The following is a 14,959-nucleotide window of genomic DNA, read 5'->3' as shown; positions in this document are numbered from 1 at the left end:
AGACTATACTCAACAAAATGGGAAAATCTGAACGAAATGGAAAATTTTCTAGACATATACCAGGTATCAAAGTTAAATCAGGATCAGATAAACCATTTAACAGTCCCATAATCCCTAAAAAAAATAGAAGCAGTTATCAAAAGTCCCTCAACCAAAAAAGTCCCAGGACCACCTTCACAGAAGACCTAATACCAATACTCTCCAAACGTTTCAATTAAATAGAAACACTACCCAATTCCTTCTATGAAGCCACAATTATGTTTACACCTAAACCACACAAAGACCCAACCAAAAAAAAAAAAAATCACAACAATACCCCACTCTGGTACCAACTTCTATCTTAGTAGGGGTTTTATTGCTGTGAAAGGACACCATGACCAAGGCAAGTCTTATAAATAACAACATTTAATTGGGGCAGGCTTACAGGTTGAGGTTCAGTCCAGTATCAAGGCAGGAACATTGCAGCATCTAGGCAGGCATGGTGCAGGAGGAGCTGAGAGTTCTACATCTTCATCCAAAGGAAGTCAGGAACAGACTAAGCATCCTCAAACAGCTAGGAGGAGTGTCTCCAAGCCCAGACCCTGAGTGACACACTTCATCTAACAAGGCCACACCTTTTAATAGTGCCACTCCCTGGGCCAAGCATATGCAAACCATCACACATTCCACATCCAGAGTGAGGTAACCCAATCACAAAAACAAAAAACAAAAACAAAAAAAAAAAAAAAAAACAACAACAACAAAAACAAAAAAACAAAAAACATGGTATGCACTCACTCATAAATGGATAATAGCCCAAAAACTTGGATTACCCATGATATAATTCACAGAACACATGAAACTCAAGAAGGAAGACCATAGTGCAGATGCTTCAGTCCTTCTCAGATGTGGGAACAAAAATATTCTCAGGAGGAAATACAGAAACAAAGTTTGAAGCAGAGACTGAAGCAAAGTCCATCCAGAGACTGCCCTACCTGAAGATCAAGCCCATATACAGCCACCAAACTCAGACAATATTGCTGATACCAAGAATTGCATGCTGACAGGAACCTGATATAGCTGCTTTCTGAGAGGCTCTACCAGACCATGACAAATACAGAGGTGGATTCTCACAGTCAACCATAGAACTGAGAACAGGGTCCCCAATGAACGACTTAGAGAAAGGATTGAGGAAGCTGAAAGTATTTGCAACCCCATAAGAACAACAATACCAACCAACCAGAGCTCCCTGGGACTAAACCACTATCCAAAGTGTTTAAGTGGACGGACCCATGACTCCAGCTGCACATGTAGCAGAGGATGGCCCAGTTGGGCATCAGTGGGAACAGAAGCTCTTGGTCCTGCCAAGGCTCAATGCCCCAGTGTACGGGAATGTCAGGGCGAGGAGGCGGGAGGGTTTGGGAGGATGGAGATGTACCCTCACAGAAGCAGGGGGAAGGAGGATGTTATACGAGGTTTATAGAGGGGAAACGAGGAAAAGGTTATTTGAAATGTAAATAAAATATATCCAATAAAAAGAGAGAAAAACTACAGCAGTTTAAAAGCTACCTTGCTATGCTGTGCTGTGCTATGAAGAGTTCAGGAAGTCATAAGATTAGAGGTAGAAAACAATTCTCTGCACTCCCCCCAGGCCACTTCAGACATAGACGAAAGGGAGTGTTAGTTACTTGATTGACATGACATCACAGGGCTGGCAAAGACAGGTGAAGCAACAGTAGATATTAAAGTTTTAATGACTCAACTTCCTTTATTGCAGCAACTTCTGTACAAAGCAGCAACTGCAATACTTGGGGTTAAAACATTACAAAGGCATTTGGGACAGGTACATTACAGTATTATCAAAATAGTACATTTTCAAACTTAGCAGATAATCACCAGAGCTCAACTCTTTAAATTATTTCCATAGTCTTAAAAAAAAAAAAACACACACACATACACACACACACAAACACACACACATAGAGGTCAGATAGCAATATGAAGAGTGTAAAGGAAAACATACAGCACTAAGGAAAAGATACAACAAATAACTGTTAATAATCAACACCACATTCTTTTTGAACCCACTGAATTTTACCTATCACAATAATGAGCTCAAATGCCACCACATAATTACTTTTAAGTCATTATCAAATGATTAGGACTAAAAAATAATTTGGCATTAAAATAATCAAAACTCGGCATAAAATAAAAATGGCTTTAGTACTAACTAGCATCTCTAAGAATTAATGGTTGAGAAGCTTCATTTTAGAGTACGACTGTAACCTTGGTGTGTGCCCCGGGCAGCTAGTGTTAGCCAACATAAGGAAGTTTGTGAAAGTGAAGAGCTGCTGGCATTACTTCACAACAGTCTCACCCTCCGTAAGGTGCGCTGAGATCCATTTTATGTACTTTAAACACATGTGTGTGATGTATGACATTTAGTTTGTGTGGTACAGATCACAATGAAGTTTCCTGAATGGGGGTGGGGGACCTTTAAAGAGAACCAGCAAGTACAGCTGTGTACACTCCATGGTAGCAGCATTCAGCCGGAGCCCTGGTAACCACTCAGAAAACCCACGAGTCACATGGTTTGCTAATGACTCTTCTATACTACCCTAAACTCTGCACAACTTACAATAAATGGGACCATATTTTATTATCATGTAAGAACTTTTAAAAATGATCACTTAACCTGTTTTCTTACTATTCTGAATGGAAAGGAGAACATAGCCAGCTATAGTGTTAACTCAGTCTGCATTCACGGAGCACAAATCCTGAACTACTGAAAATGCTTTCTGACATTTCCCTTAAGATGATTAAAGCCTCTGCACATTCTCCACTGAAACTTACAGATCATGTACTTGTCAGCTCTTTACCTAACTGGATAATTGTATGGAGTTACACTATGGTCTTCAAACTGTCTTTGTCGTCCATGAAATCTGCAATGTCTTGATCTGACTTGAACATTTACTGAAAACAAAAAAGAAAACTAAAACAAAAACAAAAAATGTGTAACTTACCAAATCATGATCACTTTAAAATCTGAAACACTGTCAACCTAAATTTCATTACATATACACATATGCACCTGTGTATGCACCACACACACACACACATACAGACGTGCAGACACGAATCCCTTGAAATGCTTTTAGAAAATCCTTCCTTGAAAACTGAGAAACTTCACATTAACAACCGTATATAAAGCTTTCAGGACAGTACACTGTCCAGTGCACATGCAGACAACAAGGTCAGACACACAAACTGGCAGTTTTCTTTAACACAAGTTTTAAAGTATTAAGAATGGATTAAATTTCAATGTTCAGAATAATCTGTTCAAACCTGAGTGTATTAAGACTAAATGTACTTGATACTTGAATAAACTAAGCCTAATACCATTTCACTAAGAAAACAGTGGTCCATTTAACCATAAAATTTTCATCTTTCTTTTAAAATAAAGGATGGAGTAGAATCATAAAATCTCCATAGTATTTATTGAAATGTTCTATTAAATGCCATTGCATTGTCTAAATTTCCTCTAAAAATACCTGTTAGCATGCCTTAAAAGTCCCACACTTTGAGAGGAAATTCTAAATTAAAAGAGATCTTTTAAAAATAATACAAATGATCTCAAGGTTTTGCTTTTTTTTAAAAAAAGTGATTTTTTTTTAGCATTATACATGAAGTCAGTCATCTCTATGATCTAAAAGAAAAATACATAATTCTAATTGAGAGTTAGAAATGGTGTTCTGGGCCTCTTTTCCCTAGATCTAAATGTATATATATTCATATAAACCTAACCTTGGGCTCCATTTTTTTGGATACTTTCCCCACATATTATTTATGTCCTAATCCTCTTCAGTATCTAACAGATACTTTTACAAAAGTAATACAAACACACAGTTTTTCACACTAACTGGTCGATGAGGAGACAAGCAATGTTCACTTAGGATGACAGAGATTAGAAGTAAAAACAATATCTGAAGGCAGAATTTAACATTCTATAAATGTACAAAAGATCTATGGATGAAATTTGGTTAATTTCAGAAGGCACCTCAAGGCTAAAGGCTATTTGTACTCCTTTCAGCAATCAAAAAATAACACACTCTTATTGCTTTCAAGTAGCAAAGGAAAACTTTACTCTCATGAACTTCAGTCCAACAAGAAAGAATTAGCAGTCATTGAGATTGACATCTGGAGTAGACTAAAACCGAAGTCTCCATATACCTATCAATGGAGCAACGTTTCCATGTGCTTTCAAATCATGAAGTAGTGAGACAAAGTCCCAGCTCGCCACTGTGATGCTGCAGTGTTACTGATGATTCAGTCACTCTGACTAGGCACTGAAGTACCATTCTTAGAGGGAAGTCCATGGGGCAGGACAGTTAAGAGTAGAAGGTGAGGACGCTCTGATGATTCCCACGAACTAGGAGGATTGGCGGCAGGTCCTTAGACAGAGCTTCTAACCAAGCCATGTACAGAGCACTGGACACAGCACCCTTCCGTGCAACTGGAAGACTCCTAGGATCAGAATGAGAAAGATACTGAAGAACACAAGTATTAATTAGGTCCCAGTCCTGTGATAAGGTATTTCTGCATGGAGGGAATTCTGTATAAATATAGCACTGACTTCTTACATACTCTCATTTCACTGTCCCCAGGTTTCTAGGTTTCAAAAGATTTTCAAACATTTGTCCATAAGAGTAAGAATTGTTTGAATTTCAATACCTATAATTCATATTTAATATTAATTTCAAACTTTGCCTTCACTAAGGATTCTTTAGAAGAGAACTATATAACTCAGAAAATGGAAGTTATAGATGAAAAATGAACTATAATACCTCTATTAACTTTACTTTGTGAATTTTAATTTCTATCTTTTTGACCTATGAGAATTCATTCTAAATTTCTATGGTTTATTGTCTTTCATTATAGAAACCTACCTATCAACAGTACAAATTGAAAATGTGCTTGGCTACCCTAACATTTCTTTAGTGTCATAGTATTTATCATTTGTCTTGGTTTCTAGGTGCCTGAGTTTCTCTTTTCTATTAAGGAGCACAGGATCCAGAGCTGAAGAAACCCAGGTTTAAGTCATCTCTACTTAACAGTGTTGACTAGAGGAAACAGGCTCAAGTAGACATGGAAGTTTATACAGAAAATACACAAACCAACAGTGGTGTGATCATATTAAGGAAACCATGGATCTGAGGCCTGCTCTACAGGTGAGAAATCATGCCTGGTACAGTGAACAGGGTTAGAAGCTCAAGGCTAGAGGGTAACATGCTTCTACTGTTTTCCAAAATAATCACGTACTCAAACTGTCTTCTAAGTATGTTTACACCTATAGTTGGTGCTGCCCTCAGCTTTGGTCAGGGGTCATTGCAGAGAGCAGTGGTTAATGCAGACTCACAATTTATCAAAGTACCTAGTGAGTGACAGTTCTTGGGCATAAATGGCATCTCTTATCACACGTGTGCCCTCCACTCTCCACCCAGGACTCAGAGAGCATGGAGGAAGATAAGGCAGAAAGATGGTAAGAGCCAGAGAACAGAGAGGAATGCTGTAAAATGTTACCTTCTGGAAATAACAATGCCACTGTACACATGAACTCATGCTGCTATCGTCATTTGTACAGTCAAAGCTCTAGCCTGGACTGTGGAGGGACTCACCGGTAATTAAGGGCTGCTTTAGACAGTCTTTGCAGGTTTGTTCATTAAGAGGCTGTCCCACTCCAGTGAGTTGTCCCACACTCATACACTTAAGAGTAGCAGTAATTGGACTCAGTGTCTTATTTGAAAAGCTCACACCTCATAAAGCCTAGAAGAGAATTTACTGCCACTATTTTTATAAACCAGCTAATTTCTAATTACATCCTAAAAACGTATTCTTATGCACCTCACTCATGAAAAATAAAGTTTCTACTTAGCTAATTACAAGTGGTCAGCCTTAAAACATAAGTGACACTAAATAGACTCAGCAGTGTATGAGACAATTTATTATAACAATTGTTGTTTAATTCATGCTAACAATAATAATTAAAGAAAATGCCATAGATTTTAGAGGAAGCAGGCTGAATGTGTGAGAGTTAGGAGGGAGGAGAGAGAAGAGAATGGTATAAATACAATACTCAATGTGAAAATCTAAAAAGACTCTTTTAAGAACCACTAAGTATTATAATAGTATTTAATTATAGCAAAAACAGACACAGAGGCACACAAATGCACGTTCATAAATAGCCTAAGTCTTATTCCACAATACTTACATGACAATAATGTTAGCTGTGCTTGAATGCTCCTTTAATAATTCATTTAACCTGATCTGCCGATATGTCTGAAATAAAAAATGACAGACTCATTCCTAAATACAATTAGACTTGTGAACAGTATAAGGCAGATTACAACTTTGTGTACACTGCAGCTATGGGCAAGATCTTTAGCACTACCAAAGAAGAGGGAGACAAAAAGAAGAAAAACAGGAGGAGAAGAGGAAGAGGAAGAAGACAAAAGATAATGATGATGGAAGATGACAACTAAGAAGACAGAGAAGACAGAGAACAAAAACAAGACGAAGACGAAGGGGGGGGAGGATAAGAAAGAGAAGCAGCAGCAGCAGCTACCATGGTTTACAAAAGCAAAATAAATTTTGTGTAATAAACTAACATTTAGAAATGTATTGGATGCTGCTTCCCACCATTAATATATGAAATGGCCTTAATGGAGGTTTGGTGTCCATAGCTATTAGCTGTCTGAAGCACTGTGAGGACGGCGGCGGGGGGGGGGTGGGGGGGGGGTGGTGAGGGAGGATACCTTTGTCTTGTAAAGCTCAAGCTCGTTGTCTGTGACACGCCAAGGCTCATCTTCCTTCATTTTGTCTGCAATGTCCTGTTCTTTGTCATCTTCGTGAAGTCTGTATGGCTCAATCATGTCATCAAAAGCAACAATACTTTAAAGAGCAGAGAGAATAGCAACAATCTTACTTTGAGTTATATCAAGAACATCTTAAACAGTCAACAATACAATCTTTATAATTTAGGCAAAAACCTATAATTTCCAGTCTCTCACACTGAGCAGATTTAGCTCTTGCCTGTGTCAGCCCCTCAACCTAAACATGTCATATTACCCAAAACAAGCCCTCTGACTAACACACCAAGTACAACTTTGCTCATATAGCAAATCATTTCCAAATTAATGGAAAACATAATTTTTATCCAAGCTCCGTAATTTATTCAACATATGCCTAAAATAATTACAAGTATATCTCATAAAATACACACAGAGAGTAACGGCCTCTCTGTGCCATTTTTAAGGAAGATAATCCTAGAAGTAGAAAGTTTGAATAAAAGACTTGATAACAATGGTTATGGGGAAACTCAGATCTTCACAACCAAAGTAAGCAATGGAAGCAATCATATGAGAAGCTGTGATCAGATGCTTTCAGTGACTGTGGGCAGGAAATGTCTGAAATGTAAACCTATCTAAGAATTCCTAAAAGGTTACTCCAGTACCACAAGTAAACCAATTACCACATGGTTTCCACCTAACTCAGGGCAGAGAAAAAGCACAGGTACTCATTTCAAGTCAAATTATCTATGTCTGCACAGGTCACAGGAATTGTAAACTTATATAGAACAATATATCCAGCAACTTACTTTTCTTTTTTGGGTTTGGTGTTGATATCTCCAAGAACCATGATATCAGAGAAGTCTATTCGGAATTTACTGAGTAAAGTAGCCATCCTGTGACAAGAAAAACAGCATCAGACATGGAAAGAATGTTCACACGCATCCTCACTCCCTGCATATGTGGGAAGATGACTTAGAGTGAAAGCCTATCAGCTGTTGCACAGATTTCCTGAATTAGCTCCTACTCTCTATTAAAAAAGAAAACACTGAAATTGCCCAAGTAGAGATGTCTACAGTCTGTCTATCTCCCTGCTGATGTATATGGTGGTCAATCTTCACTGCATTTGGAATCACTTACGAGACATACTTTTAGCTATACCACTAAGAATGTTTCCAGAAAAACTGAGCACTGATGCCTCTGTCTCCTGGCTGCAATCTGTCCAATTGCTGCACACTGCAGCCAGCATACCTTCCTACGATGATGGACTATACCCTCGAACTGTGAGCATCACAAGCCCTCCCTTTTCTCAAGGTGTCATTGAAGCACCTCGTGACATTGAGAAGGTAACTAATACAGCACCTAATCGTGGGTGAGCAAAGAAGGCTATCCATAATGAAATGGGACAGGTAGCTTGATAAAAATGAATTTTAGTCAAAGCATACTGGAAACATACATTTAATAACAAGAACACCTCTTTTAAGTGGTTTTTTTGGAGTTGTTGCTTTCTAGATTTATCTTAAAACAGTTTAAGCATAAATAAAACTTTCAAAGCCATGTTCAAGACTCAGTTCATCAAAGAGAACAAAAAGCTCATGGATGGTGCTGTCTTTGGGAAAGTGCACCAAGCCTGATATTTGGTAAATAAAGACCATGTACAAGGTCTGGGTCGGGAATCATGAAGCACTAGGAGTAACAACAGAAAGCTGAAGCACCCAAGAAAAGCAATCAACAAAACGAAACTCTATGTTTAATAAAACACTTTTAAAAGGAAGGTATGACAAGTATTTCCTACACAATTCATTGTTGAAATGAAAAGACCTAACTGAATTCTAGTATACTTAACTACAGTCCACCAAGTGTGATAGAGCCTACAAGACTAAAATTTAAGAAAAATGATATAAGTGTCCAACTATTAGTTAATTCAGGAAAGAAATGTGCTAGAGAGAGGAAAGGGGAAAATACAGCCAAGCCCAGTGCTGAGAGCTGAGTTGTTCCAAACAAGGAAGCACTTTGTTGTTTAACAGTTTCCTCTCAGCTTGATAAACTATCTTGCAGAGAGGTAACCAAAAATAGTCTACGGAAGTTCCTGAAACTGACCATATTCACTGGGTTCCTCCCTCCCAGATACAACAATAAAGTTGCTGCAAGTCACTCTCAGACAAGCCAAGCTGCAAAGAAGACCCTGAGACCAGGGCACCAATTGTTTGGAAGCAGAACCAGGCAAGCAGCCAGGATGAGGTTTAGACCTGAGTTTCTTGCAAAAGGCACAAAGCCACTCTTCAACCTGCCGAGCTGCCTGCAGGCTGTGCAGTGTGTTCTAGGTCTCACAGCTTCCGTGAGCTGTCGCCCATGCTGGGGTGGGCTTTGGCAATGTAGCTATCTTTGAATCATTCTGCTTCTCCAAGTAACCCCTCACCTATACTCCTGTAAGTAACCCCAATAAAACTCACTGGTTCACCAAGTTGCACTGTGGTGGTGTCTGCACGGTTATATAATGTGCTCCCTATCTGGAGTAATTAGATGTGTATGTTGCAGCTCCCCAGGAAAAGTCTTGCTGCACAATACATTTGCATAGATGAATGATGGCAAATGAAGAGATATGTACACAAGAGATAAAACAGATAGACCAAAATGCCTGAAACCCCCAAAATGAGAACAGCATAAAGGACGTATTTCACGTGGGGAACAAGATGGAAAAGGAAACAGACCATCAGAAACCCCCACTGCCACACGGCAGCACTGACACTGTCTAGAAGTGGTTACAGGATTGTGGGAAGATCAGTCAAAACTCTCAGACTTTGTACATGACTGGGAGCAATGTGGGCAATGCTCTATGGGAACAAGGTCAGGAGAGAAGCACCGGAAACCAGACTCGTGGCAGTGTAGACTGACATGTGGATGAAACAGTATGCTGAACTCCTGGCATCTCAAGTCTATACAATGTCTCCATATATACAAAGGCAATTTTTCATGCACTCTCTCAAAAGATTAAAGATCTACTTCTAACATCTGACAGAGTAGGTATTAGTAAAGACTTTCTAAAATGCTGTGTGTTAAAATATAACAGGTAAGGAAACATGTATTTACAACGTAAACATGGAGGTCAAATTAAGGAGAAGGTTCTATTTGATGAGACTTCAGTGTGGTTAGTACTTCAGGACCCGTATAGTTTTTATTTTATCAAATTTCTATCATGATAGGACTATTTGATTAATGTTCTCCAACTTAAAACAAACTTACGCTCTCCGGTCATGGTCTATTCTGTTTATTTTTCCACCAATGAATACTCGGATCTTACAATCTTTCCATTTTTTCTTGGTAGTCAGAAGATAGGGTATCAACAAGGTCAAACCTGAATTATAAAAATATAGTAAGTCCTTTTTAAAATGCTAATATTACAAACAAAAGAATTAGTTTCAACTTGGCCTCAAAAACTACAATTCAAAGTAAAATCTTTTTATATCTTCCCTTGACAATTTTGTTAGGGAAGGGGATCCAAGAGTCGAGGTCCCATCCAAGAACTACAGTTCTATATGTAAGCAATCAAATCAGAGGGTGGTCTAGGCAGTCAGAGGGTGGCCTAGGAAGCCTGAAAATCAGATGCATATAGAAAGGAGAAGGAAATGAATATATCCCAGTAGGAGCAAGTTTCACAATGAAATGAGAAAGAGAAAAAGAGAAAAGGTAGATTGGAATTGACTTTAAAGCTCTATATAATACATATGTATTACATATTTTTCCCAGCTTTGTCCACTAAAGAATCCTGATAACAAAGTATCCAAGATGCCATAAGCATATAGCTTCTTCTAAATACTACTCTTGACTAAAAAAAAAAAAAAAATCAAGAGTTCTTGGATAAAAGATTCTTTCCATGACAAGGAAGTGACAAGCATGGTATGCCATCTTATTTCAGAAAAGAACTCCCAAAATGTATGCCTTTTGACAAATGAACACATTAAGTCAGCCTAGGAAAGCAAGGGAAGATCCTGCTGGCTAGATGTGAACCATCTGAAAACCAAACAAATTACAACACATTAGATCCTTCTGGATAAAGAATCAATGACTGAAAACGAAGAGACAAGCTCTTCATCACAATGAATGCCAGCCAGTTGATGAGGAAGGATGATGGGAGTGAAAATAGATCACCCAGAGCCACAAGGGTCAATTCAGAACCAGGAGCGAGGAAGAATGGTTTATCTGCAGAACCTCTGAGAAGTCCTACCACCACATCTGTAATCATGAAGAGGGCAAAGCAACTTTTCAGTGGATATGCCTGAAAAAATACACTTTACTCAACATGACACTCTTGGTGAGACAGAAAAGCACAGTACCACTTCTCTGCTATTTCTGCTACAGATTCACAACCTGAAACTGACTGTGACCAATCTAACTGCATTCCAAATTGAGTGACATTCCATAAACTGGTCTATAATAGTTAATAAAATGGCATACTCATGAAATTCAAGGAACAGCTAAAGATCTGCTACATGAAGGACCCTGATGAGACATAATTCTCACACTGATTCTTACAGTTTGAGAATGCTAACAAAACTTAATGGGGTAAGCACATAAAAAAATATATGTCATTTCTTAACACTATTTTTACATCTTCAGTAATTCTTTATAAAATAAATACACTAATATCCTTACCTCCATCATCAAAAAGCCACCAGACATCTATAGTATTCTTGCCTTGTTTTTTCTGAAACTGGGTGCTAGCTTCAAGAAGTTTTTGGTCAGCTACATTTAAAGGTACATCGGGGCCCTTGGATTCTGAAGGATTAAGCAAAAAGTTAGGACATAAGGGAATTAAATGTCAAATCTCTTTTTACCATATTCCTAGAACTTCCTAGCATTTGTAAGATCAGATATTTATATGCAGATAGCTGTATATGGCTTCCATCATAAGCCTGACGGAGCTCATAATAGATAATTTGTTTTACAATAGGCAAACTCATCAAAATTATCCTAATGTCTAATATTTTGGTGAATCTGCAGAAATCCTAAATACCAGATGATCATTAACAAAGCCTTGTTGTTTTTGTTTGGAACTCTAGGCTACCAGTCAGACTTTACACTGGTTCCTGATATGTCTTTTATTTTCTGTATCTCAATGAGGTCAAAAGTGTTAAATAAAAGCTATATTTGCAAGGTGATTGGAGAAAACCAATCACTCTTACAATTATCAGGGACATATGTTCATTTATAATCCGTCCCCTCAATCTCGGATGCCCAATTTTAAAGCCATATAACTACATCTTTCTCTGTGTAACAGAAAGATACTGGGAACTCCTTGGAAAGGATACAAACTTGCTGCATGTCTGAAAGAAGTTCCCAGTTACATTTCTAGGAATTAAAAAAAAAAAAAAAATCAGCATTGACTCTGTGAGCAAGCAAATGACTATTATGAAACTCCAGGACCACAATTTTAAAAACAGAAATTCACAGAAGGACCTCTGGTTATTTTCCAGAAGGTCCATCATTCACTTTTCATGCTGCCATGATGTAAGCAAACATGACAAATGATTTTGCATGATGAAATATGGCTACCAAACCACACTGCTCCATAACTCTCACCTCTCTCTCCTTCTCATAAAATTCATGTACGCTGACATGACTGTATCTCCCAAACGCAGCATGACTGTGAGAAATATCGCAATTTTTGAAACAAAAAATATATTAGTATCAAAATCGAGACTCTGGCGGGTGTAGCTGATGGTGAGGAGTGTGACACCATGCACAGACCTCAGTGTCTACACATCCTCTCAACCATGCAGTGCGATTAAGAAAAAACAAAACAGGAACCCTGCCATTTCAGGTTTGAGTATTTCAGAAACACAGTGACGGTTCAAAAGACTGTGATTAACAGCTTGTCCCAATGAGATTTAAGGCTTTAGTTGGAACAATATTAATTTTGCTAATCTGCATTTAATAGATAACTGTAATATCACCTCACCATGGAAATTAAAACTAAATTAAAATAAAAGGAAAATAATAGGGTTGGAATTAAAGAGTTAACAATATGAAAGGGAATAAAATAAAATGATGAACAATGCCTGCCTTTTTTCAACAGTGGCTGAGTTGGAGTCTTGCCATCCTCTTCCTCATCTAGATTATGTTTAAAAAACACAAAATATGAAGTTAATTGCCTGTATAATCATAAAGTTTGGAAATGTAAATAGAGCACATTATAAACAAGACAGTGTGAAGTAACAGCCCATGAAAAATGACTAAGACTGAAAATTAATTTTTTATACTGAGTGTTCAATATTTTAAAAAACATTTTCTATATACCATACAGAGTGAATGATTAACACCCACCCTGAAATTTTATTTCTGCCAAAAAATCCAGCAGATTTTGTAAACTTTAAGCTTTCATACTTGGAATTAGTTGGCAATGTCAAACTCTAGTGTATAGAATGGAAGCATGACTTTGAGCTATTATCTTTGCAAATACGTAGCCTCAAACATGTCGCTACGTCTCCATCTCTACACAGGACTAAAAGCACCTGGTATTTGTACAAGTCAATACCAGTCGATCTGTACTTGAAATATTAAAGAATTTAATCAGAGATAGAAGTCTTATATATAAATGTCAGTTTATAAAGAAGCCATTTTCTTCAAATTAAGTTCATGTACATATGCATGTATGCATACATTTACCAGTTTATGTTTAAATAGTCACCAATTTGTTTTCTGGGATAAGCCATTTTCCTAACTTCTTTTCCCCCTGAATGTAATTTTGTTTGTTTCAGGCAAGCATAACTCAAGACTTACAAAATACAGAACATTCTGAGGTAGGATCCTGAGTAAGACTCCCTGGCTTCCAATGGTATCATTAGCACTTTCCTAGTATGAGCCAGAGCTGGTTAGTTAATGCCTTGCTTTCTCATTGGTAGAAAACATACCTGCCTCCTAAGGCTGTAAAATTTCAGGCATTGATTAAAAGAGATTAGGACTGGCACAAGCCAAGCACTCACAGAGGGTGTGTGTGTGTGTGTGTGTGTGTGTGTGTGTGTGTCCCCTTGTATATTATAGGCCTCAGTAAGCAACACAGATAAAACTAAATACTTTGCCTATATACCTATAGTATAATGTTCCAAATACTGAAGGTTTTACATAATAGTATCCACCCTTCTTATATATGATTTTGAGAATTTGTAAAATAGAAGACAAAAAAAATCAAGCTATGTAACAATTCTATGTATGTTATAGAAAAATAACTGGTTAAGCTACAAATATTACTATTATAAAGTAATACTTAATATCTGCTTTTAAAAATAGAGTGATAAGTAGTTTATAGTCATTTAGAGGAGTTTAAATGACAAAGACACAGTGGCATTGGAAATTATTTATATTACTTATTTATGTGGGTGGGTGGGTGAAAGTCAGAGGGACAACCTGTAAAAGGGGCAATTCTCTCCTTTCACTCTGAAGGCCCCAGGAAGCAAATTCAAGTCATTATATTTAGTGGCATTTTTCCAAGTGGGCCTTCTTACCCACTCCCAAAATGACTCTTTAAATTGGGGTAATGCATCTAAATGTTTACAACAGAGTAGGAATGTACTAACCTAGCTTCCTGTTGTTTAAAAACATGAAGCTGTAACACACATTCATAAGCTGATGTACGTGCTAACTTCTACCTAGATGTGATGCAGAGCAGCTTTAGGAAATGATCAATATGACTGTACACATTGATTCCTCATAGACTACACAGAAGGGTCTGTCTCAGGCAAGAAAATGAAGAAGGGCAAAAGAATGTATATATAAATTAAAATAAATGCAAAAAATGAACAGACAAAGCTTATGAAGTAGAGACATTACAGAAAAGAATACGAAAGCTGCGAAGGGCTGAGAGAAGCAATGTGTGCAGGCTATACTTCCTACTACTACACTAGGCAAGTTACACAGGAAAGAAAAGAATAAAAAGCAACATTAATGCTTTCAAATAATCTAAAAGATAAAGTGCACAGAGACATGGTCTGTCCAAGGCTATCAATCTCATGAAGAGGATAGCAGTCATCTTAGAGAAATCAAAAGTACACTATGGCTTGATGATTTACAGTGCAGATTTCTTTCTTGTTGCGTATCAGTTGGAACAGGACAGATGGAGATACGAGTCTCAACAGAGG

General features: G+C 37.6%; 1 protein-coding gene across 2 annotated transcripts in view; it reads right to left on the bottom strand.

Annotated features, from left to right (window-relative positions):
- Positions 1 to 3,457: 3,457 nt before the first annotated feature.
- The window catches only part of SLC12A2 (solute carrier family 12 member 2), a 62,506-nt gene continuing 51,004 nt past the window's right edge, over positions 3,458 to 14,959 (bottom strand). The window contains exons 21-27 of one of the 2 annotated variants that reach the window (XM_080919900.1): positions 12,888 to 12,935; positions 11,478 to 11,600; positions 10,068 to 10,179; positions 7,634 to 7,720; positions 6,792 to 6,927; positions 6,248 to 6,315; positions 3,458 to 4,503 (exon numbers count right to left, since the gene is read on the bottom strand). In XM_080919900.1, the coding sequence (XP_080776026.1) occupies positions 4,368 to 4,503; positions 6,248 to 6,315; positions 6,792 to 6,927; positions 7,634 to 7,720; positions 10,068 to 10,179; positions 11,478 to 11,600; positions 12,888 to 12,935 (710 nt within the window). In that variant the 3' untranslated portion in view covers positions 3,458 to 4,367. The remainder of the gene's footprint in view (positions 4,504 to 6,247; positions 6,316 to 6,791; positions 6,928 to 7,633; positions 7,721 to 10,067; positions 10,180 to 11,477; positions 11,601 to 12,887; positions 12,936 to 14,959) is intronic. The other variant, XM_080919901.1, reaches the window with a different exon arrangement.

The sequence above is a fragment of the Micromys minutus genome (genome assembly GCF_963924665.1).
Source record: "Micromys minutus genome assembly, chromosome: 8".
NCBI classification, from domain to species: Eukaryota; Metazoa; Chordata; class Mammalia; order Rodentia; family Muridae; genus Micromys; species Micromys minutus.
Note: the sequence above shows the minus strand (reverse complement) of the source record. Positions and strands in the feature narration are given on the sequence as shown.